General features: G+C 42.5%; 1 protein-coding gene across 1 annotated transcript in view; it reads right to left on the bottom strand.

Annotated features, from left to right (window-relative positions):
• Positions 1-23811, bottom strand: part of clasp1a (cytoplasmic linker associated protein 1a) — an 83745-nt gene that overhangs the window by 14193 nt on the left and 45741 nt on the right. The window contains exons 12-33 of the mRNA XM_061054670.1: positions 23758-23810; positions 21931-22066; positions 21744-21814; positions 20914-20973; positions 20360-20437; positions 19112-19279; positions 17606-17652; positions 17262-17432; positions 15947-15970; positions 13990-14097; positions 13573-13599; positions 11686-11850; positions 8262-8420; positions 6761-6823; positions 5524-5627; positions 4980-5003; positions 3238-3482; positions 2427-2501; positions 1983-2138; positions 1196-1274; positions 940-1083; positions 280-375 (exon numbers count right to left, since the gene is read on the bottom strand). Of these exons, the coding sequence (XP_060910653.1) occupies positions 280-375; positions 940-1083; positions 1196-1274; positions 1983-2138; positions 2427-2501; positions 3238-3482; positions 4980-5003; positions 5524-5627; positions 6761-6823; positions 8262-8420; positions 11686-11850; positions 13573-13599; positions 13990-14097; positions 15947-15970; positions 17262-17432; positions 17606-17652; positions 19112-19279; positions 20360-20437; positions 20914-20973; positions 21744-21814; positions 21931-22066; positions 23758-23810 (2253 nt within the window). The remainder of the gene's footprint in view (positions 1-279; positions 376-939; positions 1084-1195; positions 1275-1982; positions 2139-2426; positions 2502-3237; positions 3483-4979; positions 5004-5523; positions 5628-6760; positions 6824-8261; positions 8421-11685; positions 11851-13572; positions 13600-13989; positions 14098-15946; positions 15971-17261; positions 17433-17605; positions 17653-19111; positions 19280-20359; positions 20438-20913; positions 20974-21743; positions 21815-21930; positions 22067-23757; position 23811) is intronic.

The raw sequence follows: 23811 nt of genomic DNA, 5'->3' as shown, positions 1-23811 counted from the left end.
CCATACATACTGTAGCATCAAGCATGTGGGGTCATTTAAACGCTAGATCCAAATCTTTCCTAGAAGCAAAACAAGCTCAATGTGTGTGGACAGTGAGTGCAAGGCAGGGACGGATTTGAGGTTATTACAGCATAACAATCGAGAGCGTAAATACAGAGGTGAGTGAAAGATGCCACACTCCAGGTGTCACTGTCTTGCAGGTGTTGGTTAGGCTCCAGGCAGTCGGGGCGTTGCGTGCTGTTTTGTGTAGTATTCAGCTGTCGGGGGCGGGCTCTATACCTGCTTACACCTGTCTTCCTGGTTGCCTTCAGCAGACAGTAAGGCAGCAGAGCTGGACCTGCCAGCTAGCTCCTCGCTCACCCAGTTATGAAGGGTCTGGGGTACATGGCGGGGCAGAGGCAGGGCATGGGCATTACTGCAGGTTACAGTTCCTCTATCAACACTTGAGAGAGGCCATACTGAACTCCAGAGTTAACACATGTTCATGAACCAAATTCAACAGTTATTTGTGCCTGAAGATTTATTTTCCTGACCATTATAAGGAAATTTGCAAAGGAACACTTCAAATGAACACCAGTGTACCATCAAGATTGATACCTTGACATTTGATACCAATGGTGTGTTCCATTTAGTTCGGATCTCGGAGCTGCTAATAACGTCACACACCCGAAAGTCGGAGAAGCAACATAAATGCCTCCGGGAGAACCTTTGCTTTGTTAGCTAATACCTGACGATAACAACACACGACGTGGCTGTTTACGCAGCTGTTTAAAATAAAGATTTTTTTTTTTTTTTTCTTTCATTTGCTTAAACCGTGAAGATTCAAAAGGCAAAGTTAAGCACAAAAATGTTCATCATATGTTTGAGGTTTGGTCATATCAAAGAGAATCCCAATGGTAATGTTTTGCAGCAGGACAAAGACACGACGGCCTACAGTACCTTCCTGACATCTGAGCTTTTGGGCTCCGTGGTCCAGGTGATGATCCGTGACACGGCCAGGCGAGTCTCGCTGGAGTTGACAAAGTCCGTCGGGTCCATCTGCCGAGCCAGGGACTCGATGTACTTCAAAATGGCCACCTTCACCTAAAGCAAGACCACACATATAGTCAGACATATTTATCAAGGTCACATCAGTTACATTCAATAATCAGGATCATCTTCTTCACAAAGACATCCAGCCTCTGCTTCGACTTACCTTGAGATTGGGCGTCTGAGTCTGATCCACGATAAACCTCATCAGAATGTTGAACTGTTGGTCAAACGGGAAAGACTCCCTAAAAAGATTAAGAAATAAAAGTTGTTTGATATTAGACAGGAGTATTATTTCACAGGCTTTTAGAAAACAAGCTGGAGCAGGATTAAAGTATTTACTGGTTTGATTATTTATTCTCTTAGCCTCAGCCGTTGTATCAAACAGTACAGAGACGGGATAAGTGTGTAGTACAGTAAACCGCTGCAAAACTAACATTATAAGTGGTAGGCAGGGAGATTTGTGGACATTAGAGAGACAGTTTTCTCCCTGTTGAAAGTTGCTGTTCTATGAGGTCCACTTTGAAACGTCTATTTTAAGGTGGAAAAGTTTCATATTGTTGCTTTAAAATTGGAGGTGTCTCACACCATAAGACAGACTTAAACAAAAAGTCTCCTCTCTAAAAAGATTTATAAAATAATAGCAAATTATTAACTAGAAGAAAGAAGGTTTAGATTACTGTGTGCGCCTGTGTCATTTGATTCAAATTGATTGATTTGCTTTGATTGTTGAACATAAACTGAGGGACATAAAAGCTCAAAGAAAGGAATCTATCCGTCCAAATATGAAACTGGCTGGAAAAACACTACAGATAACCTTCATGATTAATCGGAAAACTAATTTCCAATAGTGTGAAATGTGTCCTTATCCACTGGAAATGCACAACAGCCACTCGTCTCTGCTAACCCCTCACTGTGCCCTTTACATGCTATGCAGGTCTCGCATTTCAGACCTTGTGATATCCAGGGCCTTCTGGACTTTGGCCTGGACTGAGCCCAGCAGGTCTGCCCCCATCTTCTTCAGCAGCTGAGTGAGCAGGACAAAGAGCCAGTCCTGCAGGTCCTCCCTGTGCACCGTGACAAAGTCCACCAGAGTCTCCAGAAACATGCTGAACACCTGAGAACATGTGAACAGCTTTAATGTTTAATACACACAACACTCATTGATTTGACTTCACTGAGATGAAACTGATCATGTTCCGTCAGTGTTAGGTTCATGTATGTGCAGTAGTACTTGTATGAATAAGAACACTTACTCGCTGTTGTTAAATCCACAGCAAGGCAGACCATGCAACAAAAGACACTCTGTTAGTTTCAAGTAACGGATCCATCATTGAAATTTGTGCATACCATGCTTTGCTTTCATAATTAGTGGTCAAGCATGAATAAAACAATACGCCTTCATTACCTTGCTGTGTGGATCTGCAAACATCCTGGTAAAGATTTCACAAAGTCTCTTCAGCTCCACTCGGCTGCAGAAAACAGAAAACACAAATTAAAGTGAAGTGAAGCAACGCAGTGTTTGCAAAACACGTCATATTCCTCCATCCATCCCTCCATCCATTATTTATTAATACAGCTTTTCCAGTTCTTGGTCGAGGCGAGCTGGAGACGATTCCAGCTGTACTCGGGCGAATCAGGCAGGATACCCCCAGGACTGATCGCCAGTCAATCACAGCGCTGCCACACAGAGACAGTCAACCTAACGAGCATGTCTTTGGACTGTGGGAGGAAGCCGGAATACCCGGAGAGAACCCACACATGCACAGGGAGAACATGCAAACTCCACACAGAGAGACTCCTGCCCATTAGAACCTGGAACCTCCTCGCTGTCGGGTGCATTTGCAGTGACCTATAACATAGTATCTGCACCTAACAATCCTGTTTCTGATGTTTCCCAACACAAACTCCATCCTTGTTTCACAACTTGCTAGCCGAACTGTACAAAGTCTACCCTTCAGAGTTTACGGCTAGTTAGAGTAAAAGCCCCTGAAAAGTTGCCTGTACTGCTTCCAGAGGCTTTAATGTTTTCAGATGACAGCGGAGCGGATCCAAGATTTGAAATTAGGTGATGCAAAATATTCCCTTGGTTGCAAATTGCAGACAAGCAAACTGTTTTATTTGGTTGTAGAGAGAAGACAGTAATAGCCATTGGCAATCTAGGATCAAATTCAACATGTTCATTTGACCCTGTTCGACCAATCCCACCTCAGTATTCTTTGGCTCTTGAGGAGATTCTGCAGGCCCAGCAGGCCCTCCTTCCTCTCTGACCAGTTGGAGCTGGCGCAGTGGTTCAGGATCTCCGCCACATCCTCCGTCTGGCGGAGGTAGTGAGGGATGCCTCCGTTCCTCGAGCTATACGAGCGCTCTGAGCAGGCACTCGATGCATCGCTGTTGGCATCGTCGTCAGAGTACATCCCCGGTGACTCGTACCTCCGCCTCAACGGCTTCCTCTGTTGGAAAAAAAAGGACATGATGTCGGGTCACACAGAATAATATTTAAATGCTTCTCTATGTTTTGGTTTGAAATGTGCTTCTGTAAATAAAGTCAGCCATGAGTTAAGATTCTCGACAGGTTCAAGGTTGTCAGCTGCATCAAGTAGCCATGCAGCTCTCTGTGCCTTTATGTGAAATGTACGTTTCCTGTTTTGTTCTATGCGTGTTACTTTAACAGGATAGTCCCCTACTTCTAAACATGAACCCTAATTTTAAACATTAAGGGTTTTAATGTCAAAAAAGAGCCAAACACTTTGGGAATAGCCCAGTAAAAGGGCTGTCATGTAATCCTTGGGGGAAAATGTGCTTCATTCACCCGCTGATGACGTTTATTTTAAGTGTCTCACATCATGACTGAGAGCATCCCTTCAGAAACAGACTTTTTATCTGAAGAATAAGATGCTTTTTGGGGATGGAGACATTTGTTTTATTGCTCTCTTCAAAGCCTCCAGACTTCAAAAACATGAACAGGAGGAAGCATGGTGCAGACCCGCAACCCCCCCCTTATCCTACATGCCGATTTTTTTCAATGGAGTTTGGTGGCTTTAAAAGGAAAATGCGTCAACTGCTTTTCTCTTTATTGATATTTTCTGTAACGTTATGAGACACTTTCTGTACTCTAGGCTGTCAGAGGTAAAAAAAAAAAAAAGAAAAAAAAAACAGCCTACACACTTTGAGCTGGGGATTTAGCATGTAGCTAAATGCTAAATTAAATGCCTGTGCCCTTTCCACTGGCTGAAGCAATCTCATGGCTACATTTAAAAAAATTGAAAAGTTATTCAGACTGAGGAGGATATAAAAGAGGGCCCAGGTCGAAAACGACTCAACTTCCCCTTAAGGGTAAACATTTTTTTTAAACCTAGATTTTTGGGGCTTTTGTTCTTTATTTGAGAGGACAGCTGAAGAGAAACAGGATATGTTGACATTCAACAAAGGGCAAAGGTCAGATTCGAACCTATGGCCGCTGTGACGAGGACTATAGCCTCTGTACACGGGGTGCACAACTTAACCGCTAGGCTATCCATTAGGGGTAAAGTTGATGGATCATCAGTTGTGGTGTGCAGAAAATAAGAACAACTTTTTTGTCTGTTTGTTTTAAAAGAAGATCCAAAGCCAGTCAGGCTGCGCCACGATGAAGCAAAGTCTTGATTACGGATGCAGTGCAGCGGGGGACATTTCAAACAGTTGAGAATATGAAATCGTGTGAAGGAAATAAACAGATGTGTGCCGCGATAATGGCATTCAAACCAGCATATCACAATGGGAAGAGAGGAGCAGCAACAACGGGGATGCAATGGACAAACATTCAAGGTCAAATCAAATAGAAATATATAAATAAAGAAGAACAGGTTGGAGTGGAGGGGTGCTGTGAGCCAAAATAAATGTTTGATTTTGAACTTGATTAGTGCGTGATGGCATGGATACACAAAGAGAAAGGTAAAATGACAAACTACCTTATTCCTGGAGTCTCCTAAAAGCTGAAATGGTAACAAACAACCAAGAGGGAAAGAGGAGAGAGGGCAGGTTTAAAGGGGGGCACAAAGAACAAGCACAGTCCTTCTGGGTGTTTAAAAAAAGGACAAAACAAGACAACTAACATCTGAACTCATCTCTGGGAAAGGTTAATAAATCCTCCTTCAGAAGTTCAGTAAAGAGGAACACAGGGATATCTGGACATGAGCATTTAGCATTCAAACCTTTTAATCTACAAACATCTTTATTTTCTAACACAGCACCTCTTAACTGACAAAGGTCGACCACAGTTCGCTTCCTCAGGAATCAAAACAACAAACCAAACTGTCTGTAAAGGTGAGATGACAACGGACTAACACGGTGCCTTTCTTTGCCTCCTTAAAGGCAGGGTTGGTCATTTTCGAAAACTAGCATGATTTTGAAAGTAGCATTCCCTCAGTGCTCCATCTCCTTGCGGCTGATTTACCCACAATCTTTTTATATCAACACGTCTCCTCTGAAGGCAAACATTTAACAGCTACTTACCAAAGCATCAGCTACAGCTGCCTCCACCTCTGTGCCCGTGTTTAGGACCCTCATGGCGTTAACTGACGCAGAGATTCTTGCTTGGTGAATCAAACCATATCGGTCTAGAGAGGAAGCAGGGAGAGAAAAACGCAGAAGAAGATGGTGAGAAGGGCTGGGAATGTTTGGGTGTCTCGCCATTCAATTTTGGTTCATAGGGTTAGTTTTATTCAGGATCTGTTTTCGATTCAAAACGATTCTGGATTCTTGATTCAAAGTCTATTTATGAATGAGTACATACTTCATGATCTAGTCCAGTCATCTGTGAGACTGGCTGAATTTCTTGATGCTTCATTTGTCATTCTACTGAGTTAAAGAGCTAGCCTTAGCACTTAGCAGGGAGTGACTGATTAGCACAAAAATAAAAATCAATTTTTGGAATTCATGAAACTATTCTAAGATAAGAATCTTGATTTTTACATAAATCTATTTTTTCCCACCTCTAATGGTGAGTGATGATTTCAAATTAAGTCTAAGTGCTCGCCGTCACTTACCTGAACAGACAAAAGCAAGTATTTTGGACACATTTAAATATTGAGAAATCAAATAAAAGTGATTGAGATGAAAAGATCACCAGAGGAGAATACAAGTCAAGTCTCCAACCACCAAAAGCTGAGTGAGAAAAACGTTATGAAAGAAAGCCCTGAATGGAGGATGACCACGAGGAGGAGCAGGCAGAGATGAAGACTGGAGAGCACCAACAAAGCACCAAAGAGAAAACCCATAAATACACACTTAAATATCAAAAATAAATACAAAAAAAGGCACTTTTCACAAAGTTCAAAAGAGGACACGTTGCAAATGAAAACATTAAATCTACGCGGAGTCGTAGGTCACGATTCCAAACAATACACAGCTACAATAAATAAAAAAAGTATGACTAAGGCACTGGAGATGCAAAATGGAGATGAATGGAGAAGCAGATGACGACAAGATGTTTCACTAAACATGCTAAAGAAATACGACCGCTTCTTACCTTTACTGTTTTCTAAAAAAATAAATAAAGCTTCTCATAAAAACTCTGACTGGAACATGACTGAATGAAAACTGCCAACGGTCAACCACTAAACACAATGACAGAAGCATGCTGGTTCAAATTAAACACTGCCTCTAAGATGAGGATTTTTTATTTTTTAGGTGGAGGGGGGGCGGCTAGAAGGGCTGGGAGGGTTGGGCGGTTTTGGGGCATGCAGGTCACCTGACTGGCCGTGGGGGTCGGCTGTGGAGAGAGCGCTGGTTGAACGGGAGTGACGTCGGGAGGCTGCAGGGGACAGGAGAGGTAGGCGACATCCAGAACAGGGGGAGGGGTTAGTGACACACTCCAGGTGTAACAGCAGCCTCCGAGGACTGCTGCACACACCATCAGTTAAAACTCTGATTTTATCATATTTGGAGTCAGCTACATCTTCGTGCAACAACTAGATATTACCGGTAAGTGTCAGGATGTTTAAATGTAATCTGATAACGTTTTAAATGTTGGATAGAATAAGTCCCACACAAAACTCCTCTGATAGCTTTCCATATCAAACACAAACATTAACTTTCATGTATAACTTTGTCTAAATTACAAAGTCAAATGTAGCTACAGCTGTGTCTCTAAGCGCCTGTTAGTATACAAGATAGAGATACGTACAGTCCATGCCTCAGGATGTGTAAACTGTGCCCCCGGATTTCAACAAAGTCTGTGCGGACAGATGTCAAATGTGTTCTGTGCACACAGATTTGTAAACTTTGAGCATGGTGTCATATACTGTGCGCGCAGTTTACAAATCTGAGTGCACAGAACAGTTTTGACATCTGATTTGTAAACTGTGAGCACGGATCTGCAAACGGCTTTTTATTTTATTCTTTCCTGAGTCTCAAAGTGAAGCCTACTCAAACCAATGTTGCGTTGAAAGAAAGGACCATAAATGAAGCTGATTATCAGATCCAATAACAATATAACAAGGACATAACCTGCATTCAAGTCCACCATCTTTCTCTTCAAACAAATAAGAAATCCATCAAGAGAATACTTGTCAGATTCAACAATGAGCAGCCATCAGTCTGTGACTCTGTAGGAGCAATCTGATCAATTCACGTCCAAGTCTGAAGAGTTAAAAATCTAAACAGGTAGCTTTACTATGCCATGCTAACAGCTCCGAGGGTCCCTAAGCTCGGCTCTAAAGCACTAATATGCAAAGTTTAGAAATTTCTCCTTGAAAATCCTTGAAGGTGAAAAGTTTCAGGATATCATACATATTTCCAGGATGCCCAAACACATGAAGTGAGTCAGCTGCTGCAGCTCTTTGATGAAGTGCCGGTTCACTAAATACTGACTGCCATGACTGTTTCAGATTTATCTTTTTTGTCTTTTTTGCAAAATGTAATGATACACTCATCATACGAGACAGTTAGACCTAAAATCAAACACATGAATCCAGATTTAATCAGTACAAAATAAAGGCGGTACATTTAAAGATGGAACTTTCTCATTTATACCATCATTTAGAAAAAAGTATGTAAAATGTAAATTAAGTAACATCCCCCATAAAGAACATTTAACACCAGAAAGACTCAGTTAGTGCATGCACAGGCAGAAGAAGAACAGCCAGAAGACCCTATAACAGGCCGCCTACAAAGGGGGCGAGGCAAAGACTGCCCGGCTAGGACGCTCACTGGGCAGATATCCGGACAGCTGTTAGGTCAGCAGTACTCACCCAGAGGAGTGAAGCCCCGAGCGGGGCTGGTGTCGCGGCTGCTCTCGCGACTGGTGTCGCGACTGCAGCCCTGACTCATGCTGGGACGGGGAATGCGGCTCCGGGCTAGCGTGCGGTAGGGAAGAGCAGCAGGAAGAAGAGCTTTACCACACAGGCTGGCTGTCAGGACAACAAGTTAGGTGGGAACGTCAGTGTGCATTCATGGAGGAGCATGGGTCAGAGGTGAGGGGAAGACAGGGGGAAGAGAGGAAGAGGTCATAGGAGAAGAAGATCGAGAGAGTAAATCCCTGCAGAACGTCCTGAATCTCAGAGATGCTAAATTCATCACAAACTCTTAACCTACTCATGGTCATTTTAAAACGAGGGTAGAATTTAGGGGAAAGGCTTTTGGATTGATGAAATCATTGCATGTTTCATGGCATGTTGTTGAATATTTGATGAAACATTTATTGCATCTATTTGACTTCCTGAGCTTCTGGAAGTCGAAACAGAAAATGTGCAGCTTTGTTCTTTATGGCTAAACTTTATACGTCTTATTTTATTTGATTCTATTGAAGCCTATCTTCTCTGAAAGGGTTCTTGGAGGATCTTTAGCGGTGTCTGTGACACATTCCTCGGCAGCCAACCCTTTTTACAATCATGTTCATGGAGGTATGACACAGGACATTAAATGTGTAATGACTTTAAAATGTGTGACATTATGTTTGTGTTTAAAGCTTGGTGTTTTTTGTAAATCACAGCTAACATGCTAAACACTGATGTCTCCTCCTTTGCTCTGATTGCTCACAAAGTCGTATTCTAACGTTGGATGTTACAGGAACTTTGATCAATACAAATGCCGACTGAACTTCTGATTGCAGTCTGCAGTTTAACGCACATGATGTGAATATTTCCTAGTGGCAGTTTTTTTCTAAAATTAGAACGAGAAACTGTGATCTATCTCCTTGCCTACAGAGTCGCAATACATGTCAATATATGAAATAGTAAAGGCCTTTGCACACTGAGTCTGTTTTTTTTGGATGCAGTTTTTGTATCCGTAATTCAGAAAAAAATAAAAAAAACGTTATGCACAGACACCTTGCACACTGAGCCCGCTTCTATTATTGCAAAAATTCTGTTGTCAAAATTTGAAAAGTTTGATAAGAACAAAACAAGTTCTTGCTTTCGAAAATAGTCACATCTGTTCAGAAATACAAAACAAAACAAGTTGAACATCCTCAAGCAGAGTGATCAAGCAGTGAAGATGATTTTCAGGTTCTTTCACTCCTTGAAAAGAAAACAACACAACGTGGTATGTCCACATGAAAACTAGACAAGAGCGAGGAGAGTTTCACTTGTCAAAAAAGGAGCTGCAGAATTATGCTGATCCAGGTGTACTTCAGGATGTCGGTGGTCCACCTTGATCCGCTGTTAGCTTTAATGGAACCACACAATAAACTCATCCTGAACAGCAGCTGAGGTTTGAGGTATAGTTGTAAGTATTAGGGACACTACCAACCCACACAGGGATGGATGTGAGAAAAAACGCAAAAAATCGAACCTGTTCCGAAAACAATAATTCCGGACGAAAGTTTCAGAGTCAATGTGCAAACATGATCGACATATGATCGTATTTATTTTTTAATGTGCGTCTGTTGATCTGTTGAGGTCAAAATCTAAAGGAGACTGAGATGAACAGGATGGAAAAGAGAGCAAGGAGAAATAGAGTAAAACAGAGAGAGGCAGTAGCAGAATCAAGTGTGAGTGAGTGAATGAGTGGGTCAAACAGCATACTGCTAGTAAAGGTTAGAAAGAGCAGCTCACGTCATCATGATTAGTTACACAACATAATGTCAGGTTCTTTACATTCAGAGAAAGAAACATCAGATTGTGTTGAATACAGTAGAATCAGACATGAGCTATAGACCTCCATCCCTGATCAACTCCACCCTGTAAACAAACAACAACATCGTTTACACACCACAGACTGTAAACAAGAAGGGGTATCAAGGTTTAAAAAGTAACGCTATGCCATGCATTCTTTCCGATGGCCAGTAGGGGGCGACTCCGGTTGTTGCAAAAAGCTCTGTAGACGACTCCTTAAATGTTTGTTATTGGAATAACAGCAGCAGAGGAATAAGAAAGGAAACGCAACAAAGACTGACGGTGGACTTTCTGTAACCGTGAGTGTCTGCTTCAAACTGTTCTAACATGCCGATACCGACCTGAGTGATCGTCGTTTAATCATTAAGTTATTTGTGTGCTTTGATAAGCTTAAAGGGCGTGATGTAAACTTTGCAGCTTCACTAGCCAGGGCAATACTTTAACGTCATCTCTGGGGCTAGTTTGGCTCATTTTTGCACCCTGGAAGGTTTAGGGAAAAATGGATCCATATTCATACAGTCAATGTGCGTGTGTTATCCTTACAATTGTTAGTTCTGGATCCACAAAAACAAGATGGCTACTGCCAAAACCGGTGTCAACAAATCTATCGGTGATAAAGAAAGCCATCTTAATGTATGTGTCACCATTTTCAAGGCAGTGAAAGAGTGAAATGACCCGGGGCGTGCAAAGAGAGGAAGGAAAGGCTGAAAAGTAACCCGTTTACAAGAAGACTGAACATTAATCGAGGCGGATCACCTCAAGGTAATGTCTTCAAATTGAATAAATGCCACAAGTCGTGACAACATTGAGATCTTCATCAGATCAAAGTGAAACCATGATCTATATTTTACACGTCTTGCACAGAAATGGTGTGAAAAGCTGAGTCATCTTAATCCTCATGGAGGGTAGAAAAAGCGTTCAATACCAAAGTACACAGGAACATGTTACATCAAAAAAACAGTTTGATGGTACAATAAAGTGGAACTGTACTTCAAAGAATCAAACGTGGAGTTTTTGATATTTTAGTTTTGATGGTGTGCATCACGATCAAGATGTAAGTTTAAGTTTTTAAGAGAAAAAAAGGAAATCGAACATTGATGCACAACAATTGTAACATTATGTTTGAGCCATGGTGTTGCACTTTGGAGATATTAAGTCACAAATGCTTCAGTTAAATTGTAATAATATACAAACGTTACATTTTCTGACCTTAGGAGTTCAAAATGGGACCAAAAAGTTGTGATTGAAACTTTTTTTTTACATCATGAAACAAGCTATCAGCATTACCTGTTTTTGATATTTCCCTAAATGATGTGTGTAAATGATTCTACGACTGCAGCAGAGAGACTCGTGCCCAACAAGTCAAAGGAAGTGACCTTTTGATTCAACCATGCTCAAACATCAAGGATTGATTAAAATGCTTTAAAACCTTTGCTAGAGAGTCAGAAGCATCCATCAGAAGTGGTGCAAAGGACGAGTTAGGTGTGGCCTGAACTAGAACAGCGTGTAACTGAAGTAGAGATCTTGCATAGAAAAGTGTGTGTGGGAGTCCTGGTCTTACCGAGGCCCAGTCGGCTGGGGCTGGTCTCGCGGCTGCAGCCCTGGCTACGAGGGATTCTGCTGCGTTTGTCCAATGGTGTGTTGGCGGCTGACACCGTCGCTCGAGGGATCCGGCCGTAGCTGCCGTGACCGAGCAGCTTTCCTGGAGAGCTGGAACGACTGCCAGCTGTTGGCAGAGAGAAGAAAAAACACAAAAACATGAAGAATGGTTCGTAAATATTCAAGGAGAAAGTGGCTTGTCTCATAAAGGAGAGGTGAGACCTTTAAAACATGCTTGGAGTATAAGTCGGTTTGACCCATGGCTGTGGGGACGGTGCAGCAACATATAGGCATCATACCATTCTGTATGGTAGGCTTCTATTTGTATTCATCTAACTGCCAATTTCCACATACTCCATGGTCTTTGAGCACCAAGGTTATGCTCCACCGGACGCCGTGTGTGCCCTGCCCGCTGGGACCATTTCTGGAGTGTGAGCACAGCCATGAGCGGCTGAACACGCATCACAGCAGAACTACAAGATCAGGCGAGAAAAACATGTTGCTTTGTCTTTCTGAGGTCGCTCCGTTTGGTTCCTTTTTGGACGTTATGTTGATCAAGTTATGGAAAATACGATCGTGAGTCCGTTAACTGTGTTTCATTCTGGAAATTGGCCGGACGCTCTGTGCTTTTTCTCGTCTGACTTCCTGTCCGCGTCGTTCTATTCTGTCCAGTTTGACGCATGCTTGCAGCGAGCTCACACGCAGCGGGAGCTTTGACTTGAGTGGCAGTGAACGGCGGCGTAATGCTCGGTGCTGACGGGCGCTCATACAGAGTATGTGGTAATTGGTGGTCAGTGTGAAGTATAAACGTCATTTTTTATGCATTTGTTTATATTTGAAGGTGAATGAATAATCTTCTAGTACCATCAGAAGTCGGGGCGCCAAGGAAAGTAAAGAGGACTTCTGGTATATTTGAACTAAGTTGTTATTTTCTACATATTTATTGAGGGGTTTGCATGACTGTGTCAAAAAAGTTTTGAATTTGCTCCAGTGTATTTAGATGGACAGAGAAACAGCCACCTGGGAGTGAAGCCAGAATATTTAGAGCTCCCCCTGCTGACTGGCTGCAGTATAGGTCATAAACCCCACCTCCTCCATGTCAGCAGATTGTACATGGGCATTACCGGTAACGAAAAAGTTAAAACACACGTCAGAGACAGTTTTGCCCAATGAGGTAGTTATCGTGCTGATTTATGTGTTAATTCCTTATGAGTAACTTGTTTAAATTAGTTATATGAGCAGGTGTAACGTCATGATTGACAGCTCTGTGGACCAATGTGAGTCCTTGAAGCGTTCCTGACAGGATTACAGGAGTAGAGGAGAGTAGAGGAGGAGGGTGTTTTGGCTTCATTTCTGTACAGCAATAGGAGATGGAGACAGCTCCAAAACTTTTTGTACACATTAGTCACTAAGACCCCCCAAAAACAAAAAAAGACTAGGAAGCTAAACGCCCCTCTAAGGAGGTCTGAATTAACAAATACAGATGTTGCACACACAGGTGAGGCGGGGCTGGATTGATATTCTACTTAATGTGCTTTGGGGAGAAATTAACAGTGCCACATAAACAGTTACAAATACAAACATCAAAGGCTGTGAAACAACAGTGACAACAAAGACAAAAACAACAAAATGGCTCACAGTAAACTCCAAACGGCTTCCCAAACTGTGGAGGGAACTAACATTTCAAAAACAAAGACTGATGAGAGGAGCATGCTGCTACTGTACATGGTGAAACAATTACAGAAGAGCTAAGGGGGTGGGACGGCGTGCAAATCTCTGTGTGCTAGAGGGGGGCGGTGCTTAAAGATGGGGCGTCTTGCTTGTGGATTGGATGAGGCTGAGGCCTTACCACTGATGGGATTGGCTGATCTGGATCCTGGGTGATGGAAGCAATAGGCAGGATAGGATGGAGAACAGTCAAAATGAGACAGAAGGGGGTTACTGATTATACCCAGCATGCATTCTGGACAGCTGTAGCAGTGTGTGGAGCACACACACTTTGTATACTTAGAACACAAACACTCATAGTGTGCATGCATGTCGGCACACCTGCACAAATACACAAGATTTGTGAGTGACTACGTTTTCTTCAGGGAGATGAGAAACATTGCATACATAAACATCTCGTATGATCTCGGAGCTGTTGCAGAAAGATCATACTGAAATATGAGAGGAAGAGATTGGTGTGCAAACAAATCGTTTAGTGCTACATGTTTTCAATTCAATTCAGATATAGGCAAGTGTTGGTTGTTTATACGGTACATACGCTGGGACTGGGAGACTACTTTGGCTCGGCTGCGCCCCCTGCTGTCCACCACCGAGGTACTGGCCCCGCCCACGCTGCCTGAGCTCTGTCTCCTGGTACGAACGCGACCTGGGGAGGACAAAAAGAGTGAAAGGGAAGACACACGAAGAGGTTATCAACTTGAACTTCTTTTGAGTTCACCCAAACCCTCGACAGAGATGCTGGAGAAACAGAATGAAAACGACCTGGATGAGGGGATAGAAACCCCCCCTAAAGAAACAACACAGGAGAGAAACAGACAAACCTGGGTCCAGTCCAATTCAATCTCAGCGGTCCTTGTAAGGATCAACATGGTTGTGATATGTCTAATCTTAAACTAAAGATTAGAAATCTGGATAAAAAAGTCTGCATGTGTGGTGCCAGATTCCAATTTTGGCATTTGCTTGTGCTGCATCTGGCATTTTATATATGTAGGAAAACAGTCAGTGTGAAAAACAAAAAAGGGAGAATGTAATCTGCCGTAATGCAATCCTGGAACCTATCATCGGTCATTTTAATCAAGATTTAGCCTGAACCAATGACTTTTAATCCCCTCTTAGATGTCGGACTGTAAACAAAGGCAACACAGGGAGAAGGAAGTCTTGGTAAAAGTCTCTCATAGCTAACTGCTCTCTGCACCCAAAGTCACAAAAAGTTGTTCTGATGATGACATGCTAATCGGCACAGTCATTGTTTAATCTCGATTATCTTGTTTTCATAACATGAAATTTAAACTCGCTAACTGATGCCCCAGCCCCTGTCACTTTGCTGCAAGCCATCTCAACGCTCTCTTCCCTTTCCTATTTCTGACTCTAGCTTCCAGAGCCCGACAGATTAATTGGACGATATTTCTAGATTTATTCTGCAGTCAAATGGCATTACTGTATTACACTAGCAGTTCTCTTTCACCAGCAGAGGGCGCTATATGGATTACAACAAGCATCATCACTCTCCAGAGTGTCGAGCAGTGACAGTAAATGTGCAGTTACTGTCCAGTTGAGTGACCATCTTGTCTTCTTAAAAATATTTGCTACAAGTGTTTGGTAACTTCATTTGAGGGATAAATGCAAAAAAATGCATGTATATTTATAACTATGACTAAAAATTGAAGATAGATCTCAGAAAGATATCGGCCGATATATTGGCATCACTTTTTTTTCTTTAAATCGATATCGTCATATCGGTCAGGCACTACGTTCTACTATCCTATCCAATAAAGGCAAAAGCAAAAACATAATCCTGAAAAATAATAAAATAACTTGAATTAAGTTTTGATAGGCTTCATTTGCTTTGATTATAAAAACTTAATTTTGCATGAATGACATGAAAAAACTAAATCTGATGTACCAATCGATCAGGCGACGTCACATACCAGATGGAGTGAATCTATTTCTACTTCCTGCTCCATCATAATAACATCATAACGGTGCAAGACTTTGACCTGAGGACACTCTGCACAACAAAGAAATGTTAAAAGTTTGGCACGTGTTTTTTAGTTTGTGAAAGCTGCAGAGCACCAGCTGCTGGAACAATCCTCAATGTCTGTAAAAGAAATCAGCAAACTAAGAAACCTTTTCCACCAACTACACAGAACCTGAAACGGTGTGTGGAAGAACTTTCTGAAACAATGATGTCAGACTTGTTTTCTGTGTTGGAAACAGAGAGATGGAAACAAGTGTTAGGATTACAGTCAGGAAGTCCATGCAGACAGAGACCCATGCAGAGTTCCACATATTTGACGACCACTGGGTGGGGGGGGGGGATAAAGAGAGGAAAAGAGTGCACAGATGAAGGGGCAAAGGATGTTAATGTGTAGCAAGTGACATCTGATGAAAACACACACTCTCGCAGCTTCTCCACCTTGTGCAATACACACACACTCACACACACACGCACACACACACACATAAGGGCACACAAAGAGGCACATAGATCTTACCATCACTTTTACCAGGAGTGCCATCTTTTGGGCATTAAAGAAAGGTGGTGCAGCAGCAAGTGGGAGGAGAGGTGCAGAGTCAGACATTAGTAGCAATTGAAGCAGAAACAGGAGTGAGTGGGTAAGCATGGGGTTTCATCATCATCATTAGTAATGGACATTAACGAGCCACTGGGACTCATTGGAGAAGAAGAAATGAGGGAGAAAGGTTTCCTCCTAATGGCAAAAAGATCACAGCTAAATTTTAATGTGATGAGCTAGCATCAGTCATTGGTCCGTGGGGGATTCATCAAAACCATATTTTCAAAATGTCAGTGTAGGATTTAAACAGTTCCTGCTGATAGAACAGTCTAATGACAACATCAGCCGTCATTAATAACGGGAGTCACGCCCATAAAAGCCAGTGACTGCAGGAGAAAATGTTTTAATATTTCATCATGATGAGAGAGCAGTCGCTTGGATGAGCCTCTGAAATATGACTTTAAAGCTTGTTGCTTTAAGTGCAACACTTCAGTGTTTGTTACCAGGGTTGATTTCTTTTCCTAAAGGTCACATCTTCTCCTCCTTTTCGACAAAGTCTCAGAGCTCCCCAAAACATGTCTGTGAAGTTTCTTGTTCTAAATCCACTCTGATCCTGTATTTGATCATGCCTATAAACCCCTCTATTTCAGCCCTGCTCAGAACAGGCTGTTCCTGTGTCTGTAGCTTTAAATGTAAATGAGCTGTGTCTGACCACGCCCCCTCTCTGGAAGGGCTTAGGTTTCTCGCTCCATGTCCTATTGTTTACGGTGAGAAGGCAGACTCAGAGGGCAGAACAAACACCTAGAAAAGTAGAGCAGGCAAAAGACGGAGAGGATGGACTTTTCTCATCATTGGGGGGTTTGTAGACTCAATAGGGACACATATTAGTTGGTCAAAACCACGGTAAAGTGACCTTTGAAGCCATTACAGCCCGGCCATTTCTCAGCTGTTGGCTGAAGCAGTCTACTGAATGTTTTCAAAACAGAAAATAAATGGGACAGAAGTTTACAAAAAAAAGGAAAAAAAAGTCCCCTTCATGTAAGTCAAGGTCAAAAGTTTAGCTGAATTACATTTTTTCATTTAAAAAAAACATTTCATGTTGCTTCGAGTCTACAAAACACAAATGTCACACTGTACTAGGCAGTGTGTGATCACGGTCCAGCACGTTCATTTCTGCTGAATAAAAAAAAGAGAGATTTTTTTATTCACAACAGAGAGAGTTTAACTCTGCCATACAGAGGCCTGTTCTCTGCTCTCTGAAGGATGAATGAAGGTAGATGAACTGTGGAATTACCTAACGAGGCGTAGGACCCCGGGGGAAGGGCCGCTGCAGAGCCGAACGGCGAGGAGGCAGGAACAGTGGACAGACGGGACTTGGCGTTGGAGGCGGCGTTAACGTCTATGTCACTACGAGAACGCTGCAGAGAACCCGGCGTCGAAGACACCCTGGCGCTCACAAGCTTACCTACAACACAGACATGATGAGTTAATGGGCAGTTCACTCGGTGTGAGGTATTTCACTGGAGGTTACAGGTATGAACGAATACTTTTATCCCTTCATCTCCTAAATGCTGTCGAGCTTTATACACTGATCACTCCAAACACGAGGAATCAAAAACCAAATATCAAAGCGCTTACTTCTGGTTATGCTCCCTCCAATGACACTCTTCACAGACAATGGCCGACTGAAAAAAAGAAAGAAATACCAGTTACCACTTTAATATTTATTCACAGCACAGAAGAAAGAGAAGCTCTGAGAGGAAATGAAACAAAAATCTCCTGAGTCTTTCTCTCTTAGTGTTTGTGTCCTGGCTGAGACAGGCAGAAGAACAAAGAGCAGCCAGACATACAAAAAATAATAAAGATACATAATCATAAAACATTAAAGGAAGAATGTGCAACTTTTTGATCCAGTAGATGTCGCCCTTGATCACCAACATGAAACGAAAAACAAACTGCTGTATGATGACACCTCCTCCATCCTGAAGCCTCCGCTCTCCTCCAGAGACACACCTCCAACCCCTCTCCGTTCACGTTTGCATGAAGGAGTTATCAAAGTGGAACGCACCATAATAAAGCACTAATCACAAGCGGCGAACAAAATTTTCCTCGTCTCGAGCTCTTTAGTTAGCTCGTGATGCACAGAGTCCACAGGATTATTTTTTCTATCTGAAAGAAAGTTGGTTAAAAAAAAGGATCAGGAGGATTGTTTAAATTTGTCTGATAAAACAGGTGAAATAAAAAAAACTGCTAGAATATTTGTTTGTCTTGGACAGTTGTAAAAGCAGGTTTAATAACAAAGTTTTTGCTCCTGAAAAAAATGCAGGCTCTTTAAATGTGTTGTTTGCATCCTCCTTTCGCACTGGAGGCTTCATTTCCCCTCTGCTGCCAGCCTCAATCTCCCTGCCCCTCCCCACATAACACAGACTCTAACCTGATAATGGTGCACTTCACCCTCCTGTGGCCAAAAAAAGTATTGCAACAACCAAAACTGAAAAATGTTCTTAGCATCCTTTTTGTTTTAACCTCATTTCACATTGAAATAAATAAGAAAGTGGTCGAATTTATGTTGAAAAACAGTTTTTTTGTCCCTCAAACATTTATTGTAGTCAAACAGTAAGACGAGGAGACAAATTTGAACAAACTTTTGAAAATATAGCTCAATCAAAAATAAACAATCAAATCATCAATCAAATAATCAATCAATAATCAATCAAAATAAACACATACAAACACACACATCCACACACACACACACACACACACACACAGACACACACACACACACACGATGACCACACCAGCTGCACTCCTGATGGATCACATATGAGGTCATTAGCCGTCACGCTCCGCAGGGAATCTATAAACCAGGTAACGATCCAACAGTGTCTACATCTGCGTGTGTGTATAGCTGTATAAGAGCGGTTCAATGGTCTGATACTCATCTGATGATAATTACACATTTTTGTACAATCATGTTTAATAAGCGAGATGTATTAGGGGTTTCTTAAAAAAATCAGTGAAAGAAAAATCTTGCTGCTCCTCTTTGTGCCTTTGAATTGAACTGAGGGGTAACAGTATGTGAACATATGAAAGATTTAAAAGAAGGTAAAAGGTGTTAAAACGGAGCTTCATCTTTCTTACTTCAGACTCTCCTGGGAGGACGAGGAGGAGCGGTCAGACTGAGGCAGAGACACGATGCTGTCGGAGCTCTTCAGGTGAGACGCGAGGGCCTTCTGATAGGTCGACTCCAGCGCCTGGAAGAGGTGCTCTGCCTCTCGACTGTAGTGTCCATGGAAACCCCAGTAGCACCTGTCGGTAAAGAGGGGGGGGGGGGGGAGCAGAAGAGACGAAGACAGATGTAAACTTAGCGAGGGAAAATTATGGCTAATACTGTAATTCCTGTAACAGAGGCGCGGGAAGGTGACGCACTCTTATGACACACAGCTGACTAACAGTCTTTGCAGAGACGTTTAAAAAGAGACTTTAATGCATTGAATAAACCACTGATTCTCAAATGGTGGCTCGGGACCCACAAGTGGGCCGCCGAGGTGTTTTCAGTGGGTCGTGAATTGTGTGTGAATTGTGTGAAAAAGATTAAGAAGCGCTTTTAAAACATGTTTGATGTGTTCCATCTCTTTGTTCTGACGCATGCTTTGTACCATCAGAGGTCCAAACTTCAGGAATACATATGACAGGTTTGTAAAACATCAGAAATTTGGGTCGCTATTTCTCACTACAGGTTGTTGGCGGGATCAGTCGAGAACCACTGGAACAAACTTAAAAATCTGCAGCACACAGAGACGTTTAGAGCCCTTATCTCAATGAGCTGCCAGCTGTTGCAGACCTGAGGTGTATACGAATCTTCTCCTACAGGCGGAGATCGCAGGAACTAAAGGCAGCTTTCCCTCGTTTAGTTTTCATCCTGCGAACACTGACCGAACTTTTCCAGGGATGTCACACACGAGTAACACGAGGGATTTTAACATCCTTTTGTTTTGACACACGACAAGTCGGTGAAGGGACCAAAGTATTCATAAAGTGAGCTTCTCTGTCTGTGTGGTAGGAGGCATCCAGCATCCACTCTCAGGAAAAGATGCAGCAGTTTGATTTTTTTTTTTTTTACTAACACCTGTGACGACACCGTTACAGTCATTTTCATTCTACTTTGCAGTTGTAAAAGGCTGATTTCAAACTGTCTTCAAAGAGGGCGTTAAAATTCAAGTCTGAGTGATTAACAACACCAAGTTTTCTTGCTTGAATTTAGATTGTAGCGTCACAGAGTTAAGGTGAGCACTTCCTTTTTATCCTTCTTATTTGGACCACAGAGACAAAAAGTTTGTGTCAGAAATCTGTTGAGATAAAAAAAAAATAACCAGGAGTGACACTTACTTTCTTGCGATGGATCTGGCCTCAGAGTCTGCATCGTGTATGCCTTTCTTGATGGTCTCGGTCAGAACAGCCACATGTCTGGGATAGTACGGGAACATGGTGAGGAGGGCACAAGAATTCAACCCGACATCACAAACATAAAACAGGAACTAAAGGCGGTGTAAGCCAACGCATCAAACACTAAGCTATAAAATAAAAAAGTAGAATATCTTATCTCTTCTTCTCCTTCAGTTTGATTCCTCCTGCGGTCCACAGGCAATGTGACCACCCACAGGGTTTACCGCACGCTTTTTAAAGACTCTGCGGTTGTTGTCATGGTAACAGATATGGAGGAAAACGCGCTAGGGATTTTGATGATGACAGCTCTCTCGGGCCTCATCAGTCTAATGGGCCTCATCAGCGGTGCATCCAGCCAACATTTGGCTAACTCAAATGTCATACACATACGTTATACCGCTTTATTTTGACACATAAAACATGATAACTTTCCCAGAGTGCTTTTCCGGGTTGTAGAGGAAACAACCGAGTGTGCTGCACGAGGTGTTCAAACTTACCTTTCCAGTGTGTTCGTGTGCCACTCTTGTAACATGAGGTCTAAGAACTCATAACAGCGTCTGAAAGGGGGAAAAGAAAAATACTTATAGAGTGTAAAACACCATGACAGAGGATATTTAAAGAGAGTTTTAATGTTTGACTGTAAGGAAGAAAAAGTCTTGGGAGTGCTCCAGGAGATCGCTTCACTTCACGGCCATGAAACAGGCTGTCATCGTTGCAATGTAAACCCGGACAAATTAAAGTACCTCCACTAAAAAGCCTTTTCCCTCCAGTGCTGGCTTCTCTGACAACAATGTAGCAGCCAGTATGTCCTCCTTCTATGTTTTGATTCTGGTCCTGAATTCTCTGGATTTGTTTGGACCAGAGAAGGTAGGCGGTTTTAAGGCACCCCCATTCGGCCGTTTAGGACGCCTCTCGGTGTGCCAGATATGAGACCAGCTATCAGGTCAAACCAACAGGTGTTGCAGCGATGGAAGCGGGCAAGAGAACTGGTTCAGATAGAAGTGATTGTACCCGACCTAAAAAGCCTCTGCATGTTTCTAATAAGCTCCACGAGCAGAAACGTGCTCAAACTAGGATCTAAACACTGGCTAAACACTGAAGATTCAGGTGTCCCAAGAGATGCATGGCCCCTTTGAGATTATGTTGCAGCCATCGCAGTCAGTTCCACAGCTGCTGGTTGAAGCAATCGACTTGAGCAACTACAAAACCTTTTGTACCTGTCATGCATAAAAGAGTCATATGAATCACGTGACTCATAACTCTTTATCTGTGACACCAGAAGTACAGATGACCTTTAAATCTAGTGTACGTAGTTCTGTCCTCTTACCGTCTCACTGCTACCGATTTGGACGTGCAGTTACTGGTGATGATGGGGATGAGACGTGGATAGTGTGTGTGCTGGAGGACAAAGACAGAAAAAAAAACACACTGTAAACTAAAGAAGGTCAGTAATCATTGATACTTGTAGGAGCCAGACGAACTTCTTCTTCAACTGTCCCCTCTCAAATACCGACCCTGAGGATGAGGCGGATGGCGGCCATTCCAGACGTGGCCATGACTTTGGCACTGTTGGGCACAAGGTTCAGCAGTGTGGGCATGACGCTCTCCGCTCCATGGTCAAACTTGTTTCCCAGCAGTGATGACAAATGTCTGCCAGGGGAGAAAAAGGAGGGAGGACAGAGTGTCATAAAACAAAGTGCAGAGCCCGGAGATTATCCCTCCATGGTGATGTGTTTGATGGTTACAACGAAACAATGACGTGAAGTGACATGAAGCATTAAAGATATCACAATTTGAAACACTAGTTCTTAAAGAAACTCACAATAATTAAGCACCGTTACAAAATTGTCCTTTGCTCGAGCTGCTATCACCTGTGGCCTGCATTGTTGTGTTAGCATGCTAATGTTAGCGCTCTTTAGTTAGCTCGTAGCTTCACATTGCACATAAAGTGACAGAGAATTTTATGTAGTCTTCGTTTTAAAACAAACTACACGTTTGGCCCATGGCTTCTTCAGGTTTGCTGCACAACACACTGCACAGGTGTTCTTAACAACAGCTGCACCACATCTGATCAACAGCAGGATGAATGTCCATATATGGTCATGTCTCCATGCCTATTATCTGAAAACCATCACTCATAAGCAACAGAATATAATGCATGCGAGGGCGGACTATTGCAGAGTCGGGCAAGTCTTCTTTTTATGAAAAAGCACTTTATAAAAACATTGTTCAATAATCGACAGAAGACAGGGAAAATACAAAATGTGGGTTTATTTTGCGTCATCATATTTTCCTTCGGGTGAATGTGATTGTGTGTGTGTTGGCCCTCTTATGGGTAATATGTGGAGCCTTAGCTGGTGCAGTGTTTAAAGTAAGGGCTCCAGGTGAGATGGGAAAGGTGATTGAATGAATGCAAACATTTTTTTTACCATGTCAGCCTGTCGGAGTTATCACATCTATACCGGATTTGTCTGTTTTGTTGTACCTCAGCTGTGGGAAAGTTTATACTTGTAGAACTTGACTCGTGTTGACATGATCCACGTAGCTCCGGTCTATTCATCAACCTGCTGCTCTTTCGGTGCATCTCTGCTCGGTTCCACCTCATCAGGGTGGTATTAAGATTTGGATGACGGATGCTTTTGGGTGGAGAGCATGCTGCTCGTTTCATACCCGGGCACGGCTCATGTTCATTAGCTCAAGTATGTGGAAAGAAGATATTTTAGCCAGCTGTTTTCCCTGCAAAGTGAATGTCACTGCTGCCAGTCAGAGCTGATGTTGATCGATGAATGAAAGCTGAACGACTCTATAAAATAAAAAGATAACCTTTAACTGGCATTAAAACGCGTGCAGTAAATCTTTGCTCTTCGCACTACGGTGGAAATAAATATATTCCAGTATATTGAAGAGTATTTTCATTGTTTTAGTCACTGCTGGCTGTACTACAAATGCCCATTTTTGGGGGTAATAATGATATCCCAGACCTTGAATTAGGATCTGCACCTTTAAGAAAAAGCTAAAGACCCATCTCTTTCATGAACACCTGCACACTTAATTAAATTGATGGAGATGACGATGGTTTTGTTTGATGATGAGAATATTTAGGATGGTTTTGACGCTGATTAGAACTCTCAAGAACAGCTGTCGACGTTGCGCTTTGACAGTGGTCACTTCCTGTCAGCATGTCTGGTCACTTCCTGTCAGTACCTGTATGTCTGATCGGACTTAAAGCTGTTCTTTTGCACTTACTGACGTTGTCTCCTCCTCTCTAGATCCTTATACTCTCTCTCTGATGTACATCGCTTTGGATAAAAGCGTCTGCTAAATGAATTGTAGGCTCTTACCCCAGTGTGATGCAGGCCTCTCGAACCACCTGTGAGCGCAGGTCTTTAGCCGAC

Source organism: Labrus mixtus, chromosome 13 (assembly GCF_963584025.1).
Source record: "Labrus mixtus chromosome 13, fLabMix1.1, whole genome shotgun sequence".
NCBI lineage: Eukaryota > Metazoa > Chordata > Actinopteri > Labriformes > Labridae > Labrus > Labrus mixtus.
The sequence above is the reverse complement of the archived record's forward strand: the minus strand, read 5'-3'. Positions and strand labels throughout refer to the sequence as shown.